At 52.9% G+C, this 20,556-nt stretch overlaps 1 protein-coding gene across 3 annotated transcripts in view; it reads left to right on the forward strand.

Moving 5' to 3' along the window:
* Positions 1-274: 274 nt before the first annotated feature.
* FOXP4 (forkhead box P4) overlaps positions 275-20,556 on the forward strand; it is a 56,924-nt gene continuing 36,642 nt past the window's right edge. For 2 of the 3 annotated variants that reach the window (XM_084753001.1, XM_084753002.1), the window contains exons 1-2: positions 275-832; positions 19,297-19,534. In XM_084753001.1, the coding sequence (XP_084609127.1) occupies positions 19,313-19,534 (222 nt within the window). In that variant the 5' untranslated portion in view covers positions 275-832; positions 19,297-19,312. The remainder of the gene's footprint in view (positions 833-19,296; positions 19,535-20,556) is intronic. The other variant, XM_084753000.1, reaches the window with a different exon arrangement.

A 20,556-nucleotide genomic window follows, 5' to 3' on the forward strand; every position in this document is an offset into this window, starting at 1 on the left:
GTACCTCCAGGCTCCTGGAAAAGGCCACAGTTAATAAAGCATCCCATAGGATGGGTCCCCAGGCCAGAGTGAATCTCTGCGGCCTATCTGCTTTGGCAGATATGTAGCCCCATGTCCCCATTTTTCCTTCCCCAAAGTTCGGTCCACGTGGTCTTCGGCTTGCCGCTGGCCGCCTCGCGGGGGGAAAAGTGGCTGCACCTGCTTTAGGCGAATTATGGTAGCACTAGAAGTTAGTCTCCCCTCCCTCCGCCGCTCGCTCGCTCGTTCGCTCCCTCCTCCCAGTCGCTCGGCGCGCTCCCTCCTTTCCTCCACCCCTCCGGTCCCCCGCCCGGTGCGCCCCGCCCGCGCGCCGATCGCTCGCAGCCACTCGCAGCCGGGGCTCAGTCGCAGCCCCTCGGAGTCCGGAGCCGGCCGCCCTTGCGGACCGGACAGTGCCACCGGCGGCCCGGACGGAGCCCCCCAGCACGCGAGCAGGGCGCGGCGCAGGCGGCCGCGGAACGGTGGGGAGGAGCCCCGGCCGGAACCAGGGCTGGGCCGGGGGCGGGGACGCCGGGGTCCCAGAACCCCGGAGCCGGAGCGAGCTCAGGAGCGTCGCGGGAGCCCCGGGAAGGACGATCGGAAGCCGGAGAGAGCCAAGCCATCTTACAAAGTGCGATGCCCCCAAGGGGCTGAGGCGCGCGGCGTTTGGCCCTGGAAAGATCGCCCCGGAGCGGCGCGGCGCTCAGGGGCAGCCCCGGCGAGTGGCGGCGGGCCCGGGCTGCGACCCGAGCGAGCCCCATGCCCCGTGCGGGCTGACGGGCCGGAGCCCGCACTGAGCGGCCGGGCGGGACAGGTAAGTGGCCGTTCCAGGGACCCGGGTGGGGGCTGGGCCGGCGACTCGTCCAACTCCGTAGCTCGCTCACTCTCTGCCTGTTCTTTGGCTCACTTTGTGTTTGCAAACTGCCCGCCCCAGGCGCGCCGGGCCCCGGGAGGAACCCGGCCCGGGGCCGGAGCACTTTGTTTCAGCTGAGCTGGCCACGGCGCATTGAGCCTGGTGAGTTGAGAGACCCTGCCCCCCGGCCCGGGCCCCTAGTGGACCCGAGCTGTCTGGGGAACAGGTGGGGGCTGCGGCGCGGGGCTGGGGGCAGCGGGAAGCCGGCCAAGGGGGTGGCTTGGAGAGGCCACTGAGGCCCGCCCTGCCCCAAGAATCTGGGCTCCGCCCCCTCCTGGCCTCGCTGCTGGGAATGGGGTGTTAGGGGGCGCGACCCCCCCTCCCGGAGTGAGACAAAGAATACTTCCCGGCCCGGACTTTCCTGAGCCGGGAAGGGAAGTGGTGAAGTGGGATCCCCCCCTAAGTCCAGTCTGCACGGGACTCCCCAGGATAAGCAGAAGGGCTTAAGTGTGTGTGTGTGGGGGGGGGGGTCGACCAACAATCTCAAACACCTCGTCGCCTTGGTTTGCGGAGATCGCACCTCGGAAGTGCTGAGAACTAGTCAACCCTCTTTCCCCGCATCCCTTAATCAGATCTGAGATAGAGCGGAAAACTTCTTGGGCACTTAAGAGACTGGTAATGGCCCCTGTGATTTTTGTGCGCCGGAGCTGGTCGGTCGGGGATTGATCTGACGGATACCCTCCCTATTCGGACAGAACTCTGCAGACTAGTGGGGTTTGAGAGTAGGGGGCTAAGGTAACTGGAGGGAGGACCCAAGGCCACCAGAGATGAGGCTGCCGAAGTGACCAATCTGGACTCCATTCCCCCCAGACCGAGGATTCTGGTGACTCGCTAGACAGTCCTCTCGTTCTCCCCAGCACCCTCCTGGCTCGCCGCCACCCTCCGCGGCGCTTAAACCTTGCACTCCGCTTCTACGCAAAACTTCAACTTCTTGGGCTTCACCGGAGCAGTACCCGGTGGCGCCAGAACCAGAATGTGGGGTGCTCCGAGAGACCTGGGGCCGCAGTTACCTGTGTGAAGGAACGTGTGATTTCGTGGGATGCGGATTCCGAAGCAAAAGCTCTGACCATCACAGACAGATTGACTCTTTTCCCCTCAGCTGAAGTGGCCTCGTGAACACTCTGATATTACATCTGTAGGTTGGGACGACAAGGATATTGGGGGGGGGTCCTTTCTTTCATACAGTGCCCTTCTCTTGCGCCCTGGGCCTCTCGTGCCAACACCGCCCAGCGGGTTTCCACGTTCTCTTGCTTGGCACCTAGGGTTTCCGATATCTGTAGATAACACTTGTGGTGCACCTTTGCACCGGGTCTTCCCACCTGACGGACCGCGGCTCTCAGATCCCAATTTACCCAGCTTGGAGGCCCGGAGGAAAAAACTTGAGTCCGAAGCTACCGTTTGGCTTCTCAGGGTCAATCCGAGAAGATTTTTGGCTAATGCGGGATTTTTACCTTGAATTTAAAGGCGTCTTTGCCCGGTTTGCAGAGCACCCGCCTGGATTAGCAACCGATGGCTTTGGTTCTGGAATTCGGGGTTGGGAGAGTGAGCGCAGCTTCAGTGACTGTCGCTGTGCTTTGCCTGAGTGTCCCATCTCCCACGAAGAAAGGAGCAGCGGGTGGTCCACGTTGTTCCACTGCTCCCCGGAGAAGCTTTGACTTCCAATCTGCCCCCCCCCCCCGCGCCCCCGCGTTCCCGCAAACCTCAGTGGGTTGGCCCTTTGGCCTAGGTACCCTGCAGCACCGGCATTTTAAGCCTCTAGTTGACATCAACCGAGGAGCCAGGAGGAGCCTCCTGAAAGGGGAGCCTTCGGCCTCAGACGACCTCTGCCCGCCCCCGCGGAAAACCGCTGTGGGGAAGTCTGCACGCTTTTCTTTCTTTCTTTCTTTCTTTCTTTCTTTCTTTCTTTCTTTCTTTCTTTCTTTCTCCTTAAACTTAAGAAACTTTTACCTTGCCAGGGTGATTTAGGAACTGTCCCTTGGAGGCTCGAGAGTCACTTGGAGAGGCTTGCTGGCTCCGAGGTGCCCCAGAACAGCGAGTGGGCAGACTGTGCAGTGCATCACCACTCTAGGCAGTTGGGCAAGGTGGCCTGGGTAAAAGGGATGTTGTGAACCCCCCCCCGTCCCCCCACTTCACATCTACACCTATTGCAGACCCGGTGATATCCAAACCTCAGCTTGTGGGGACCCCTAAGTGCCTGGTTGGGCTGTTCTTGTGTCTTATTTTCTGGGCAAGGGTTGGAGAGACTTGAGACAATGTCTCTTTATGTGGCCTAGGTTGGCCTCAAACTCAGTGTGCTTCTTCTGCAGTGGCCTCTGGGATGCTGGGATTACAGGTTGTACCACATGCTACACCACACCACCACACCACCACCACCACCACCACCACCACCACCACCACCACCACCACGGCTCCTGCTTTATTTTGCCTTAGTCCCAACCTTGACAATAAGACGGAAGAGACCGTGACTACAGTCTGACACTAAGGCTAGGCCCCTGGGTTGGAGGTTGGATTTGAGGAACCTCTGAACATTGGGGTGCAGGGCTGATCAGGTCCAGCTTGCTGGGGGACCTGCTCCTGTTCCTTTCTAGATATCCCCACCCATTTCCTCTACCTTTGGCCAGAAACTTCCTTTCTGACTGTCTGGCAGGGAGAGAACCCTTCTTCCCAGGAATGCGCATATCCCGCTGGGCGCTGGCTCCAAACACACCTTTTCCTAGCAGGGGAGGGCCCCAAGGAGGATTGGAAGAGGGTGGCTTTCTTTGATCTGGTAATTTCCTCAGTGGTTGCTGAGAGCTCCAACCCTGTCTAGGCAGATCCCAGGCTGGGTACCAGAGTACCCTTGTGGTGCTGATGGGAGTCTCCTGTGGACTTCAGATTACTAGAAGAGAAGAAACAGATATGGGGGAGGGGTGGTAGGGAGCTGTGTGGGGTGGCATGAGAGGGAGCTGTGTGAGAGCGGGAAGACACATTTTTGGTTTTTTTCGAGACAGGGTTTCTCTGTGTAGCCTCGGGGCTGTCCTAGACTCACTCTGTAGACCAGGCTGGGAAGGGAAGACACATTTTAACCCTTCATCGCCCTTAGTACTTTTTGGAAGGTTTACCCTCTAGAGACAATGCGCTGCAGTTCAAGCCTTTATTCTTATTCCCTAAGCAGCGCAAAATACTTTCCTTCCATCTTCGTGGCTTCTCAGCTTCCCTGCTCCCACCCCTTTCCTTATCTTCTCTCAGTTTCCCCAGGTCCAAGGCAGCCATGGGCCGATTTTTGTCAGGATTCTGTACCTCCGTTGGCCGAAACGCTTCCTCTGAGGTGGTTCCGGAGCCCTAAAACCCAAGGCACAGAATTCGCGCCTCCCTAGGGCCAGACGTGTGTCAGAGTGAAAAGGGCTTTGGAAGTTGGCACTAAGATAGGGCTCTGGGGAACTTAATTAAGCTGCTGGAACCTCAATTTTCTTAGGTTGTAAAGTAGGTCAACAATGCCCAGAGTAGAACAGCAGCTTGGGAGTTGAACGGGAGGAAAAGTTCCACACCCCAGCAAGTGTCTGGCCAGTAGAGTGGAATGCCGGCCAGCGATGGCACTTGTTTCTTCCTTTTTTTTTTTAAATTTACCAGCACTGCCAGGCCACTTATTGGGCTGAATATTGGAAATATTGGAGTATAAACCTTCATTTTATAGGCTGGAAAATGAAGCCAAAGGAAGGTGGCAAACTTGTGTGAGGTTTTCGCTGTTGCTCCTCTGGCACAGAGCTAGGTCTAAATTGCTGGCCTCCAGAATAACCAGGGCCTGGAGCCCCTGCTGTAGGTAAGGGAGCCGGGCACAGAGGGAACTGGCCACTCCTCTCAGCAGCATGGCCCAGCCTCCTCTCTCCCTAGTGTGTCTGGACTGTACTTGCTTTTAGTAAGGGTCTGTAGTCCCTGACTGAACCTACCCTGGCTTGTCCTTTAAGCCTTAAAGGTAGTAACAGAGACAAATGCAAATGAGATGGCCCTGCTCCAGAAGGCTGAGAAAAAGAAAAAGAAAAAGAAAAACAAAACAAATTACTGGAAGACTACTATCTCTTCCTTTCAAAACGGGAGATTTCCTATTGTTTGCAAATGGAGCTCTCTGTTCTTATAGGAAGCCATCAGGCAGAGAATCTCAGGCAGGTTTGGGACCTTCCACTGAATGGTCATGTCAAAGCAGCAACAACCTTTCCTGCAGGGAGCCTGAGGCTGGCAGACCTCCCCATCACCCGCCTTGAACTCTCTATGGAAATGAATACTTTTGCTTACTACCGGTTGCGCCAAGCCTGGGTCCCAGTGGGAACCCCCGCTTCCTGTGGCCTCTGACTTTGTGCATGTTCTAGGCTCTCAGAGGGATTGGGGACACTCTGATGGAAAACAAGAGCACCCACACAAAAGGTACCTTCAGCATAGAACCACGGGATGAGGGGTCATGCAGTTCTTCTTGTTGTTTCGTCCTCCTTGGTTTCAGGACAGATGGACACACACCCATGCGTCTTCTCCCCAACCCTATCAGGCTGCGCTTTCAGCCTCACGTGTCTCCTCATATCCCTGCTCCCTTCCTCTGTGCCACTGCCTCAGGATGGCTGGGCTGCCTGGATGGGTGGGGCCAGGTGGACACCAAGGGGAATTTGTTTTCCCACTGGACTTGGTTCTGGTGGCCTCTGACCCCAGCCACTACTGTGTACATGAGCAGGGGGAACAAATGGTGGATTTCCTCATAGTGGGACATTGTGTAGAATTAAGAGTTCCATTTGTTTGACGTATGGACAGGGACAGAAGTGACCCAAATCAATCAGTCAGTCTGTCTGTCTGTCTGTCTATCTATCTATCCATCCATCCATCCATCCATCTATCATGGTGTAGGGCATTGCATGTCTCAGAATTCTGACTGGCAGGAAGAGAGGGCGGGGAGTGATGGCTGCCGGGTGTGAGGACGGGATTTGGGGAGTAGAGATGGGGTGCCCAGTATGTCCATTCTTTTGAACCATGTGCCTACTGTGTGCAGCAGGCAGACGCATTGGAAGGACCCAGAGAAGAGAGGAAATAGGGGGGCCTCTCTTGTAACTCAGAAAACCCAAACTAGAGCAAGTGGTGGGGAATGTAGATCTTTGAGTTCATTGCTAGGGTTCTGACGGTGCCTATGCTGGGCCAGAGTTCTTGCCTTACCCCTACCCTACCCCATTGTGAGGGCAAAGTGGAAGGATGGGCCGGCAAGGAGAGGGTTAAGTTTTCCTCAACCTTGCCAAACCAGAGCTGGCTCCTGAGTTACAGTTATAGCTGGGCCTGCATTTCTAGGGGGTGGTTGTCCCCATTTCTAGTAGACCCAGGCCTAAAGATGCCACTCCCCAAGAGAATGACTTCCTCCTTTTCTGCAGGAATTCCCTGTATGAAGGGAAGAAAAAGGCCCTGCCAGGGAGAATTTAAGGGGAATAGTGAAACACCGAGATGTGCCCAAGGTCCAGGGAGGGGGCAACTGCTAGAAGTGCTGGGGGAGTGAAGCCGAGGCTAATGGCGCTCAGAGTACTAGGTTGCCTTGAGGGTCTTGTCTTCAGTCATCTGGGAGAATCGCTCCTGGGTTCCCCTCAGAGACCACAACACCAGCTTCTGTATGCGTCTTTCTCCAGTACCAAGAGCATCAACCACCCTTGCTCCTTGGTGGAAGGTCACAGACAACTGAGACCTGAGCCTAGGGATGACGTTGTGAGTCCCCTAGACGCACTGTGTGTGTGGGTTCCTGCAAGGCACTGCTACCACTGCCTCCGCCACACCCCCTCACCCCCTCACCCCCACCCCCCCACCCCCATCTGGCCACTGGCATGCTGTTCTCTGTGGGTATCAGGTTTCCTGTTCAGTTGGTGAATGGGCATCCTCCTTTCCCTGGCCTCACTTTGTTGAGATTGCACTGTCTTTATCTCAGGACCGCGGTCTACTGCATCTGAAGGGGCTTCCTGAAGGGGGCGCTGTGGAACTCGGGGCAAGGGACCCTGTGGCCCTGGCAAGCCTCCTCTTTGCCAATTAGAGACCCAGAGTCTGACTAAAAGGGGGCGCCGCCCGCCTCCTCCTGCCTGATCCCCATCGACAAGATTTCCCTTCATCAGAATCGCACATCCTCCAGAAATTAATTTGATGCCTCTTGTTATCAATTAATTGAATCTCGTTGGGAGAGAGCTCCGAGAGGCAGGCTGCAGCGTGGCCCTTCTGTGTTTCTGTCCCCCAACCCCCACTTAGCAGGACAGTGTAACCCTCCCCCCAAACTCTTTCTTTCTGCTTTTAATTTCACATATTTTCTAAAAATCAACACCCCGCCGTGTTTGCTTGGATGGATACTTCCAGCTGGGGACTGGCTGGACTTACCTCAGAGTCTTCCTCGTTTTTTTTTTTTTTCTCCTTAAATAAACAAAATCTCACCTTTCCGGGTTTGTCTCTGACCCCGATCCTGTGTGCTGCCAGGGCTAGAACTTGGGAGGGGTTGGGACAGCTACATCCTAGTTAAGGAAGGAGATACACAGGATCAAAGTAGGGATCTCTCACCACCTTTTTTTTTTAAAATAACATTTTGTGTGTGCACACACATGAGCATGCATCATGGCGAACCTGTAGAAGTCCAAGGACAACCGACAACCAGCTTTTGGGAGTCAGTTCTCTCCTACCACGTGGATTCTGGGAAATCACACTTAGGTCATTGGGCTTAGTGGCATGCACCTTTACCTGCTGAGCCATCTCACTGACCCCGTCCTCCCACCAGCTTGGGCCGTCCTTTTTAGGAGTTATTTAGAAGTTGTTTGCCCTTGGCGGAGTGGACTTGTCAATTGTAGGGCTGAAGACACGGATGTGGACCCCCACCCATCCCCACCCCAGCTTTCTAACAGCCAGTATCTTTAGGAACCAGCTCTCAGCAGCATTCCCTTGAATGAAAGACGCTAGAGGAAAGTTCTATAAGATCTGCGCCCTAACCCCCCGCCCCAAATCTCCCTGGGAAGATACTTACTTTGCAGCAGTTCTCAACCTGTGGTTGCAACACCCTCCCCCCAGGGGGGTTGGTTGCACATCAGATGTTTACATTACAATCCATAATAGTAGCAAAACTATAGTTATGAAGTGGCAATAAAATACTTTTGTGGTTGGGGGGGCGGTCACCACAACATGAGGTGGCAGCATTGAGAAGGTTGAGAACCACTAGCCTACCCCACATCCAGGCGTAGTCCACAAGGTGTGACTGTCACTCTCAGGACAGAGGAGGGACCGAGGCCCGGGGAGGTGATCTGACTTAGTTGGAATCACCTACTCGCCGGAAGTTGTCTCCTGAAATGCTTCAGTATTGCAGGGTGTGTGTGTGTGTGTGACCAGTTGACTAGTTTCACCATTGATGATTTTTTTTTGTCAGCTCCCACCCTGTTCAGCCCATGGTAAATGTCACATAAACATTTTTGAACAATCAAACGCAGCCTGTATTTATGTGAAGTGAGGACATATTGAGGCTGAGTGACAGCTCTGTCTCCCCTGGCCTCGTCAGTGGCCATAGTAGCTACTGAGTGCATATTACTTTGCATTTTTCTTCTTTTTCTTTTTCTTTTCTGTACGGGTGTTTTGCTTGCATGTATGTCTGTGCACCACATGTGTGCCTGGCTCCCACAAGATCCTCTGGACGAGAGGCCAGTGCTCTTAACCACCTCTGCAACCCCAGCTCTTTCTCCTCCCCCGACACCCCCTACCCCCCGAGACAGGGTCTCTCTGTGTAGCCTTGGCTGTCCTAGAGACTCACTTTGTAGACCAGTCTGGCCTCAAACTCACAGTGATCCACCTGCCTCTGCCTCCCGAGTGCTGGGATTAAAGGCGTGCATCACCACCGCCTTTTGAAACAGGCTCTTACTGTGTAGCTGGGACTGGCCTTAAGATCATATATAAGCCCTGTCTTTGCCTCCCAGTTTCTGGGATTATAGAAATTAAAGCTGGTTAGCATCTTTCATATAGACATTTACCTGATCCCAGTATTTTCAAAGGACACCTAGGGTTAGGGCTGGTAGAGAGAAGCTGCCTCAAAGGCTCCAAAAAGCCTTTGCAGCTCAGAGAAGATGTTTAAGGACACTCTTGCCCAAATCAAAGGCCCATGGTGCTGCCTGAGACTTGATGGCGGTGTGCAGTTCTTGTTGGATTTAGGTGGTACTAGGGCTTGAAGTAGATACCATTAAACTCCGTGCCTACCAAGTCTTTTCCCCTTTCTCCTTTGAAGTGAATGTTAAAGCTCGTGGCTCCAGAGGCTGTGCAGGTCGGAAGGAGCCCATCCTCATCCAGGTAAGGCTCTCCATGGAAACCCATTGTCACCTCCTTACTTGTTCCCACTCAAGACGGATCCTCCTTGTTTGGGCAGGAGCCTGATTAGAAGAATCCTCGACCACCGCCCCCAACCATTCCCCTCACCAGAATCTCCCATCTTCATAATAATAATAATAATAATAATAATAATAATAATAATAATAATAATAATAATTTGATGCCTCTTGTTATCAATTAGTTGATAGTGAGGTGCAGTCCTCTAAGTATGGGATCACAGTGCATTCTGGCCCCGCTGAGGCCTAGAGAGAACAAGACACCTCCTGAAACCAGTCTCGATGGAGAGTCAGAGAGGGGTAGGGGTACTCAGCATTTACATATCTGCATGCCGCTGTGTTTTAGATGCCCTTGAACTGGTGCCTGAGATCCTTCTGGAGGCCATGCCTAGAAATCTTCTGTGGGGCCAGAGGGGCCAGGGCTCCCGGGTCAAGGGCCATGGAGTTCCAGACCAGGTGGTTCTGCCACAGACCTACAGGAACCCCCAGTGCCAAGGGCACCACCAGAACCAGACTCCAGACGGGGCTCCAGATGGTCACTTGGGCCCTGAATGGGTTGCCCCTACCCCTGAACCGGCAGGCCCCCCACGTAAGACGTCACTATTTAATTAGCTGTGTCTGATTAACCAAACTTGGCATTAGGCTCCTCTTGCCCTCATCTTTCTCAGCTCCGAATCAATGGCTTTGATATGCTAATTAGGGAGTAATTTAATTTCAAAAGGCCGCAATTAACAAGGGTGTTGTGGACATGCTGTAGTTAAGCGGAGTAATCTAATTTGCATTAGTAACAAGCAGGGACTAATTAGAAGCTTAATTAGACACTTAGATGGCTCTTATGTTTACTTTCTTAATGAGATGGAGTGGGCTCTTTGGTTCTCTCTCAGTCTCTCTGTCTCTGCCTCTCTGTTAATCCTTCCTTTTGGTCATGGTAATAGGGAAGAGCATTGAATGAGGCGTCCTTGCCAGGGCCTGGTGGAGGCATTGTGTGACATCCTCATTCACGTGGTAAAAGGTGGAATGGAGAGAGAGCTCCGGTGCAGTGTCTCAGGTCTGTGGATTTGTCACCACTGGGGTGGAATGCTGGGAAAGGTCTGGGGCCAGACGACCTTGTCAAGTCGTTTGTTATCTTGGAAAACTGGTTCCTCTTTCAAAGTGAGCCACACCGAGTGTGGAAAAGAGAAGAGGGTTGGGGTGTGGTGGAGGCCGTCAGGGGCCCCCCAGTGAACTGGCTGTGATTGAGAAGCACAGGCTGGCGGGACACAATCACAGGAGGCTCAGGGGGCTGAGGCAGGACAGTCTCACGTGTAAGGCCTGTCTAGATTACAGAGTGAGTTCAAGGCTAGCCTCGGGTACCTTAGGGAAACCCTGTCTCACACTTGAGGAGATAAAAATGCATTTTGAACTGTTGATGTCATAGCTCAGTAGTAAAGCCTTTGCCTGGCATCTCTGAGGGCCTGGGCTCAGTCACCAGTACCATTCATGGTACAGACACGCAGATTGGCGCAGAAGGACTAAATAAAATACATCGAGAAATTGTGCTTTGGGGGCCTTACTGCTTTGTGACATAGCTCAGAAGTCACCTGCAGGAGGCCTTTCCAGAGTATCACACACACCCCCTCCAGGCAGCCATTTTCCCTTTCAGTGCCTAACATAAAATTTGCAAAGTGGAGTGTGTGGATCTGAGTGCATTTTTTAAGCCTCCATCACTCTGAAGAACCTTACGCACTTTTGTTTGCTTGTGAGATTCTTTTTTCACTCCACCAAAGCCAAGGCTGTGTTTTGGTCACCTCTGTTTGCCAAGATCCCAACCACACGCATCCAGCATCAACTGCAGGACAAGGTCCACTCTCCTCTCTCTCTGTTCCAAGGGCTTGTTAATGCTGCAGGGGCTTAGTGTTGGGTCCTTATGTAGAACTGAGACGGTTTCTGAGGAGGCGCTGTGAAGAGCAGAAGGAAATGGCCACAAAGGTGTGTGAGCCTTCAGGATGAAAGGTCAAACCGGTGCTAATCGAGGGACATCAATGAAGTCATGAGCTTTAAAGATACACAGTGACGGCAGATGCCTGTAATCTGAACCACTTGGGCGGTAGAGGCAGGAGAAATCAAGAGTTCAAGGTAAACCTCAGCAAAATTGCTAGTAGGGATAATATAAGACCCTGTAGTCCCAACATTGAGGAGGCCAGGAGGAACGTCGGAGGTCCAGGCCATCCTGGTCTAGCTAGCAAAATTGTGTCTCAAAAAAAGCAAAGAAGATGACATAAAAGAAGAAGAAATGATTGCTCCTTCCAAGCAAAATATAGAGTCTATCCTGTGCTCACAGCAGTCTAGGCCTCAGACTCTGGGAGTTAACAGAATAAACTCCAAAGGCATGAGAGATAGACCAGGCTAACCCCAAATTTCTAGTGATCCTCCTGCCTCTGCTTTCTAAGTGCTCAGATTACAGGCTTAGGAAGCCAGACCTGGGTGCTTGTTTTTTAAAGACAGTATCTAATAAGTATATAGCTCAGGCTAGCCCGAAACTGTCATCCTCCTGCTTCAGCCTCCCAAATACTGTGATTATAGGTGTGCACTACCACACTCACCTATACATTCCCCCTTCCAAAATATTTTACCAAGATGTCTGTTGCTTTTAGAATTAGAAAATTTTTGTTTGTTTGTTTTTTGTCTTTTAATTTTTGTTTTTCGAGATAGACTCTCCCTGTGTTAGCCTTGGCTGTCCTGGACTTGCTTAGTAGACCAGGCTGGCCTCAAACTCACAAAGATCCACCTGCCTCTGCCTCCCCAGTGCTGGGATTAAAGGCATGCACCACCACCACGTCCAGCTTTTTTTTTTAATTTAGGGGAGAACCTTCCCTAAAAAGATAGCCTGGGACAGTGCCTCAGATTCACAGTCAAGGGCTGTGTAGGAGAGGAGAACTTTAAAGTGGGCTATCCTTGCCCCTGTAGCGCTGAAGTTTTGTGCTGAGAGACTTTGAATGGTCCCTGGAGTTGGGGGCAGGTACCTCTTAAAGCGCTGCACGTCATTTGTGGAGGATCTTTGGCTTGGTGCTCAGCCACATCTGGGCAATGGCCTCTGACCCACAGATGGGATAGTCCCTAGGAGGATACAGTGTAATTTGTTCCCTGAGGTGAAACTCAGGGCGTTGCTCATGGTGAACAGATGCTATACTACTGAGCTGGGCCCTCAGCCTTTAGTGGCCTTCTAGCTGTGGGTTCTACCTTAGCATTTCTCAATGGCTGCTGGACGAAAGGGGTCAGGTGAAAGTCTAAGCGACTGCAGGACCTTCAGGCACCCCAGGAACTGCCCTTGTCTGACCCTGTCCCTCATGCGCTATGTCTTATTGATCCCGAAGCATCCTTGGAGGGAAAGTTCATTGGTATCGGCCCCATATTAGACATTTGGACGCTAAGGTTCAGACTGGTGACCTCAGTGATCCATGTCATGAGTCGTGCCAGGAAACGGTTAGCACTGGGATGGCTAATGAGTGCCTGGTTGAAGTGGCTGCTGTCCTGACTGACCCCTCTCTGCTCCTGGCTGTCACTGAGAAAGGAGGTCCCTGGGTCCTTGACTTGAGAGGTACACTCCGCTGCCTGCAGGACTGAGGTTGATGGCTCTGAAAAGCTGTTTGCTTCCTGTTTCTTACTGAAGATCGGTTAGGCTAGCCAGAGAGAAAGGGACAGACAAATAAGATGGGCTCCATACTGTCGTCTGTGTCATATTCATGTGGCCTAGGAAATACCACCGTTTCAAAGACCTTTAGTCCTAGAAAGAGCTGAGCCCAGGAGGCTCTCTTTTGGTAAATGAAGGCCTTTGCATTGGGTTTTTGGAGTATGCAAGCAATAATGTGCCTGGCCAAGCCGGTTCATCCTCCATAGCTAAGGTTCAGCAGAGGAGGCCTTCCCTTTAATGGCTTCTGCATTTAAGATAGAGCCCCGAGTGTGTGGAGGGCTTTCGGATAATCAAAAGCCACAATGGTTTGTACACACGAAATTCTCAAGAATAAAGGCATTCTAGTTTTTTTAAATTAGAGTCCCATTTATTCCTTATACTCACATTAGATAGACCCCGTGTCCTCCGAGAGGCACTGTTTATGTGCCTTTATCATTTGTCACCCCTCACGGGAATACGATCTCTGCAACGATCTCTGCAACGGCAGGCTTACGCCTAGTCTCTGCATAGCCAGCGCGGTACTCTGTTGCTGCCTAAATGCTTCGCAAACTATGAGTGGATGAAGGATCACGGCTGGTGCAACAGACTCCTAGCTGGCTAACCGTGGAGGGAGAGAGAAAGGACTGCCCTTCAGGCTCTTGTGGCTAGATCTCAATTTCTAGCTTAATTGGACCCTAAGTGCTTGTTGAGTGAATACTTGGCCTTGGTGCGCCATCAACCTGTTTGGGCCACGGGAAAGCTTCTAACTGAAGTTTGCTCTGCTCCTCGGAGCTCTACTGCCTCAGACTAGCGGGTCAGTGGCACTGGGGACATTTAGGCAATACAAATTACCTCCCTATTCAGACCAGTAGAATTAGATGGAGCTCAATACGAGCACGCTAAGGTTTTGGTCCGTCTCTGGGCTCCTTCTCTATTGAATTGTGTTTTAAGCTGTTTTATCGCTCGCTCCCACCCCCACCCCGCAACTGCAGTCAGCGTCCTCATCTTCCTTTGGAGTTTTAAGCAGACAACTTTCACATACTCGCCTCTAGTCATTCAGCAAGTTTGTGTGACCGACAGGGCTGCAGCTAGACACCAGTTTTCTAACCCCCCTAAGTGTCAGGATCTCAGCAGGACCACGTTCTGCTTCTGGAGGGGGGGGCACCAGGACTCTGGGTACAGGTGACCTATGGCCACGCCCCCATCTGGCCGCCTTACCAGCTGCTCCCCGGGACGCGCGCCCTGAGAGCGCGCTGAAGCTGCTCGGTCTCCTCCCTCCTTCCTTCCCTCGCGGGTAAACTGCGGGCATCCATCAGTCTGTTAATTGCACTAATTAGAGATCGCGGAGGTGTTAATTGGAAAACCCTGGTATTGTGCCTGTTTGGGGGACGAAAACGTCAATAAAAATTAATTGATGAGTTGGCAGAGCGGGCGGCGCGGGTTCGCGGCGAGGCGCAGGGTGTCGTGGCAAATGTTAGTCGCTCAGATTAAGCGACTGTTAATTAAAACGCGACAGTAATTAATACTCTCCACGCCATATGGGCCCGCGAAAAGGCACAAAAGGTTTGTCCACGTGTAGGACTCTGGTGTCTTCCTCTCTGCCTCCCAAAAGCACCCCAGGCCTGAAGTGCCCTTTTGGCCCCTAACTAGGTGCAACTCGTCACTTCCGGCAGGGGCGGATCCTGCCTGGTTTAGAAAAGGCGTTGCTGTCTTTGCTCCCGCTGGGGTGCATCATAGAGGCAAAAGCCTCAGGGAAAGTGGGAGCCCCCAGGTGGCCACAGCGTTCCTGAAAGAGGTGGCTGTGGCTTTGACCTAGCTTCCTTCAGAAGACACCTCCTGGAGCCCGGGTTTGGCCATGGCTCCTTAGTGGCCACACTTCGCCAAGGGAAATCTGGAGAGTGGGAGACCAGGATCTACTCACGTGTAGGATCAGAGCCCTCCAAATCCTGGCTCTTACCCTATCCACCTCTACACACCCTTTAAATGGTCTTCCACCACCCACGATCATCTGGGAACGCTGAGGTGCCAGTGAGAAGGCTAGTGTTCGCAATCTAAGGAAAATTTGAAAATGTTTGGTGCTCACTCCTTGGTGGCTCTCTAGGGGAGGGAAAAGCAAGGGCTGCTGGCTTCTCCTTCACTGTTCAGCTGAGGTTGGCCTTGAACTGCTGATCCTCCTGCCTACCCCTTGTGAGTGCTGACAATTTCAGAAACACACTACGTCTGGAACTAAGTGGTCTGATCTCAGCTATGTGTGTCCTTCCCTGCTGCTGTAATGTTGACTTATACATTGCTGTGGAAAAGGGGTGACAGGGATGGATGAAGTCAGTAAGAGTCAAGTGTAAGAATGAAGGGGTCCCCAGAGCAGCCAACTGGGGGTGCATGTTGGATGGAGCTTTTGGGATAAAGGACTACAGCTGTGACTCTCGTGGCCTCCTCGTGGCTCCCAGCAGCACCCAAAGACTGTGGCTTCACGTCCACCAACTACCACCAAAACTAGGGAGTTTTGCCACAACCCCTCCCCTGCTGCCCCATATGAGCTCCTGAAACAAACTCCTTTCTCCTGGAGAGAAGGCAAACGGCTTTCGGCTGACTTGTGACCCAGCATAGGTTGCCTTCTCTCCTAGCCAGGGTCATAAGGCCCACCACTCCCTCTCGGTTACTAGGCACTGACAGCAAAGTGTACTCCCACAACACCCCATCCCACCCAGGCTCTCAGCGCCTGCTCACCCACAGTACAGGGAACACCCCGTCTTCATTACAGCACCCTGCAGAGAGGTGGGCAGGAGTCCTGAGGCTGTTGGCAAGCTTAGCCTTAGAGGGCAGGTTTCCCAGGGCAGAGGTGAGGCTTCCCAGAGGGCCTGGAAGTTTGAGGGGCTGGTGGTGGTGGTGGTGGTGGTGGTGGGCGGGAGCCTGGAAGGAGGCGTAGGGGGTGTGTATCAGTGGGCAAAGGCGCCAGGAGAGGGCAGAGCGCCGCACCAGGGAATGGCCCTGCAGAAATGACTTTTCAAATGCATATAATCTCAAGCATGCAAATGAGAGGTTTGCTTCACCCTGTTCAATGTGAGTGATCGGCCCTTGAATGGCACATGGCCTCAATTATGTAGTTCACTTGGGTTTTGCTATAGCCCCCCCCCCCCCGCCCCAAAGAGATGGGACAGGAAGGGACACCTCTAGTGGCACCCTCCTTCATTTCATTCTCCGTGTTCCAAACTTGCTGTCAGAGCCACAACTTTGCTGTGCTCCTGTGAATGTTGGAAGGGGACCACTTTCCCCCTCCCCCCCGGGGGGGGGAGGAGGGAAGTAGCTGCCGGATTCTCTTTGCTTTCTCTTGCGCGTGCTTACACCCCTGAGGCGCTGGGCTTTGTCCCCTGGGGCCCAGGAGTTCTCAGATCTCAGAGCAGCTAAGTCTGGGATTCTGAGCCGGCAGCTGCTCTCTACCCTAGTATGGCTGGAATTGGAGGAGAGGGAGCGCTGAGTGGGCCGTGTGCTCCTGCGCGCCCCTGCCGTCTTCCTATTCCCTCACCCCCAGCTGAGACCCAGGCCCGAGTGGGGGAAGTTGCTCTCCGTAGTTTGCAGGGTGGGTGGTTTCAGGGGAGGGGGCTAAAGCCCTGTGCCTCGGTGGGTGGAGGCCAGAGCCCACCCCATCCATCATTTGGCAGCCACTAGCCCTGGGGCTGACATGGCCATTAAGGCTTGGAACTGAGTGCTTAATCTCTTCCAAACCGTCGCCCCCACACCCTACCCCTGCCCTAGCTCCTCTCGGAGCTCGGGGGTGGGAGCCACCGATGAGAGAGGACACAGTGGGACTGAGGGCCACTTCAGCAGTACCTGGACACTTAGGATCCCTTTCCCCAACCTTACAGGAGACAACCCAGAGTCAAACACAGAGAAAGCCTCCAGAGTGGTGTTGTGGCCCCTCTGCACCCCAATACCCTTCCACTCCTCCTACTCGGCTTCCAGCGGGGATAAAGGCTGAACAAGTGGTCCAGGGGAGAGAGGGCAATGCTTAAATGTTGGGGAAGGGAGAGAGATGCTACTGGGAGCCTCCACCCTGGGGAGAGGAGTAATTTAGCCACTTCCTGCTGTTTCCCTAATCTGTTACCTGGAGGGCCTCGTGCTATTGGTCGAGAGAGCCACGTGGGACCTGGCTGGTTTCTCCACTCCCCGCTGGATACTCCAGGGGCTTGGTCCCCCTGTGACGTCAGGCAGGTTTTTAACCACTCCTCACTGCTGCCCTCGCAGTTAGATGGAGAAGGGGCTATCAGGGCTTCCTTAGACAGGTGCCTTGTCTTGAAGGAACTCTAAGAGGTGGGGGCTACTTTGACAGACAAGGAAACTGAGGTCTAGGGGGTATGCGACATACTTTAAACTGCAATCCATGGTGGGTACCAACTGTTCCCTTTAGGGTGATTGGATATTCATGAGGTAATAGAATCTAGAATTTGAGAAGAGCTCTGTGTGTGTGTGTGTGTGTGTGTGTGTGTGTGTGTGTGTGTGTGTGTGTACTACTGAATGCTGAGGGGCAGGGCTGAGGCAGGGACTTACTCTGGAGCTCAGGTTAGTCATGAACTTGTGATCTCTCTGCCTCAGAGTCCCAGGATTGTAGACATGTACCCCGGGGGTCAAAGACATACACACCAGCCCTCCTAGCTTCAGAATAGCTTTTTTTTTGTACTAAATGTCCCCTCCTGAGGGCCTCATGTCAAGCCGGTGGGAGGTTGGGCTTCTACAACTAAGGGAAGGGAACTCAGGCCTGGCGTGGTGGCGCAGGCCTTTAATCCCAGCACTCGGGAGGCAGAGGCAGGATCGCTGTGAGTTCGAGGCCAGCCTGGACTACAAAAGTGAGTCAAGGACAGCCAGGACTGTTACACAGAGAAACCTTGTTTTGAAAAACAAACAAACAAACAAACAAACAAACAAAAAAAAAAAAAAAAAAGGAAGGGAACTCAGCCACTCCTCTCTCTCCCTGCTCGTCACTGCTCCAGATGCAGGCCTCTCTCTGGAGAATTTACAGGGGATCCATGTCTAAGGAGGAGCGATTCAGGCCTTGTCCCTTGTGCTTTGAATAAGGCACCTGACTCTTGGTTTTTTCAAGACAGGGTTTCTCTGTGTAGCAAGAGCCTTGGCTGTCCTGGAACTCTCTTTGTAGACCAGGCTGGCCCCTAACTCACAGAAATCCCAAGTGCTGAAATTAGAGGTGTGCGCCACCACCGCCTGGCAAATTAATTGTTCATTTGTTGTCAGTTTTTCCCCCTCAGATTGTGTGTGTGTGTGTGTGTGTGTGTGTGTGTGTGTGTGTGTGTGTGTGCGCGCGCACGTGCGTATAGACACACGCTTATGCTGGTGTCCGAGGAGGTCAGAAGGGGGTGTCAGATCTCATGACGCCGGAATTATAGGCAGTTGTTAGCACTCCTGTGTGGGTGCTAGGAACTGACAGCAAGTGCTGTTAACCTCTGAGCAATCTTTGCAGCTGGATGTTTTTGAGGCAGGTTTTCCTGGAGTTCAGGCTGGCCTGCAACTCCCCCTATCATAGTCTCCCGAACTGAAAATTTAAGTGTGACAGGTTTTTTCTTTCTTACTTAACTCACATACTCCCTGCACTCCCATTTACTTAGTGGGGGTGGGGGCGGGTAAAGGAAGCCAAAGTACCACCTGCCAAACACACTCTGTCCTTGAGTGCATTTACTGCCCCATTTTCGGGGTGGGGCTTGGGCCTGTGAAATCCAACATGCTAAGCCTTTATTTTACCTAAGCCTATACTCCTTGCCTCTGTTTTCCCATCAGTGAAATGGGTCTTGAATACATATCTCACTGCTCTGGTGAGGAGGGTCTCCTGGATTGTGGGTAGTAATAAATAAAGCAAAATAGCCTGGCTGATGACTTGGTAGGGGGCCCAGGATGCCTTCTGTAGATGAGGGCTAGGACTCAGGGCGGCTAGTTTCCTGTGTTATTAGGGCCTTCTGTGTCCCGGGGGGAAAAGCAGCTCCTGCCCGGAGGCAGCTCCATATCTTTATGGGAACAAAGGCAAAGGCGGAAGGGAAAGAGATGTGGTAGGTCCCAGCTATAAGGAAAAAACAAAACAGGTTTAGGACCCCAGGGGAGAGGCAGGGGCTCATCTCCTACCCTTCCCCCATCTAGTCTTACTGGAAGGACAAAATGGGAGGTTAAGAGTAGGTCGCTGCCCCTTACCCACGACCCTAAGGAAGCGGCGACACTGAGAGGGTCGCAGGAGGGGCTTCTGGGAAGTTGAGGAAGAGACACCCCAGAACGAAGAGTGGGTGGAAGAGGCGGGTGGCTGGGAGCAGCTTTCAGTTGCAGTCCCAGGTAGAACCTGCCCTGCTCATCTATCCTTGAGCCTCAGCCCCTCCCCCATGTCTCTTTTCCAGGTCCCTATAGAGCGACATGATGGTGGAATCTGCATCGGAGACAATCAGGTCGGCTCCGTCTGGTCAGAACGGCGTGGGCAGCCTCTCTGGGCAGGCTGATGGCGGCGGCGGGGCTGGGACCGCAGGCACGGCCCCGGTGGCTGCCGGTAGGGACGGCTCAGGCAGGGATGCCGCCAGCGGAGCTGACAGCAATGGCGAGATGAGCCCCGCGGAGCTTCTGCACTTCCAACAGCAACAGGTAGGAGCAGGCTGACTTCCCCAGGCCTTTATTCCCACCCCCTCTGGATCACCGGTATCACTGTTTGTCTGCCTAGCAACCTGGCTTTTAGATCTGTGAGAAGAGCCAGCCTGCAGGGACTTCTCTGTGTGCCTCCTGTTCTGGTGGCTAATCTGAGCCTGAGGAACTAGCTCTAAGTGGTTACTGGGGGCCCAAGTTTATGGAGTTTGAAATAGTCCCACCAAAGCCATAAGGACCGACAGCCGCCTGGGCAGCAGGCTTTAAAAGTCTGTTTTGAGTGGCTAGGTGTCTTGGCTCTTAACAGGCACGTGGCCTGGAAGCTAGTTGTATCCACAGGGCTGGCTGGGGTGGGGTGCTGTACTGGAGTGGCTTTATTTTGTACTGTGACCCATCCGTCATCCCAAGGCTGCCTAGGTTTGCTGAGCTATGAAGAGGTTAAACTTATAGGCACCAATGGCCAAAACTTCTGGAAAGAGGCCCAGGAAGAGGAGGGAAAAGCAGTCACAAACATATACACATTATTATTAATTATTATTATTATTATTATTATTATTATTATTACTGTTGTTATTATTGTTATTATTAATTAAGATTTGTTTTTATATTTTTAATTATGTGCATGTCTGCATTCTGCATACAGTATGTGCTTATGCGCTCAGGCGCCTGCAGAGGCTCCCAAGTGTCAGGTACGGAGGAGCTGGAGTTACATAGACTATTATGAGCCACCTGATATGGGTACTGGGAGTTGAACTCAGGTGCTCTGGATGAACAGCGAATATTCTTTTTTTGTTTGTTTTGTTTTTGGGTTTGCTTTTGTTTTTGTTTTTGTTTTTCGAGACAGGGTTTCTCTGTGTAGCCCTGGCTGTCCTGGACTCACTTTGTAGACCAGGCTGGCCTGGAACTCACAGCGATCCGCCTACCTCTGCCTCCCAAGTGCTGGGATTAAAGGCGTGCGCCACCCCTGCCAGGCTGAACAGCAAATACTCTTAACAGCCGAGCCATCTCTCCAGCCCAGGCTTGTG

This window comes from Acomys minous, assembly GCF_964271855.1.
Source record: "Acomys minous genome assembly, chromosome: 13".
NCBI classification, from domain to species: Eukaryota; Metazoa; Chordata; class Mammalia; order Rodentia; family Muridae; genus Acomys; species Acomys minous.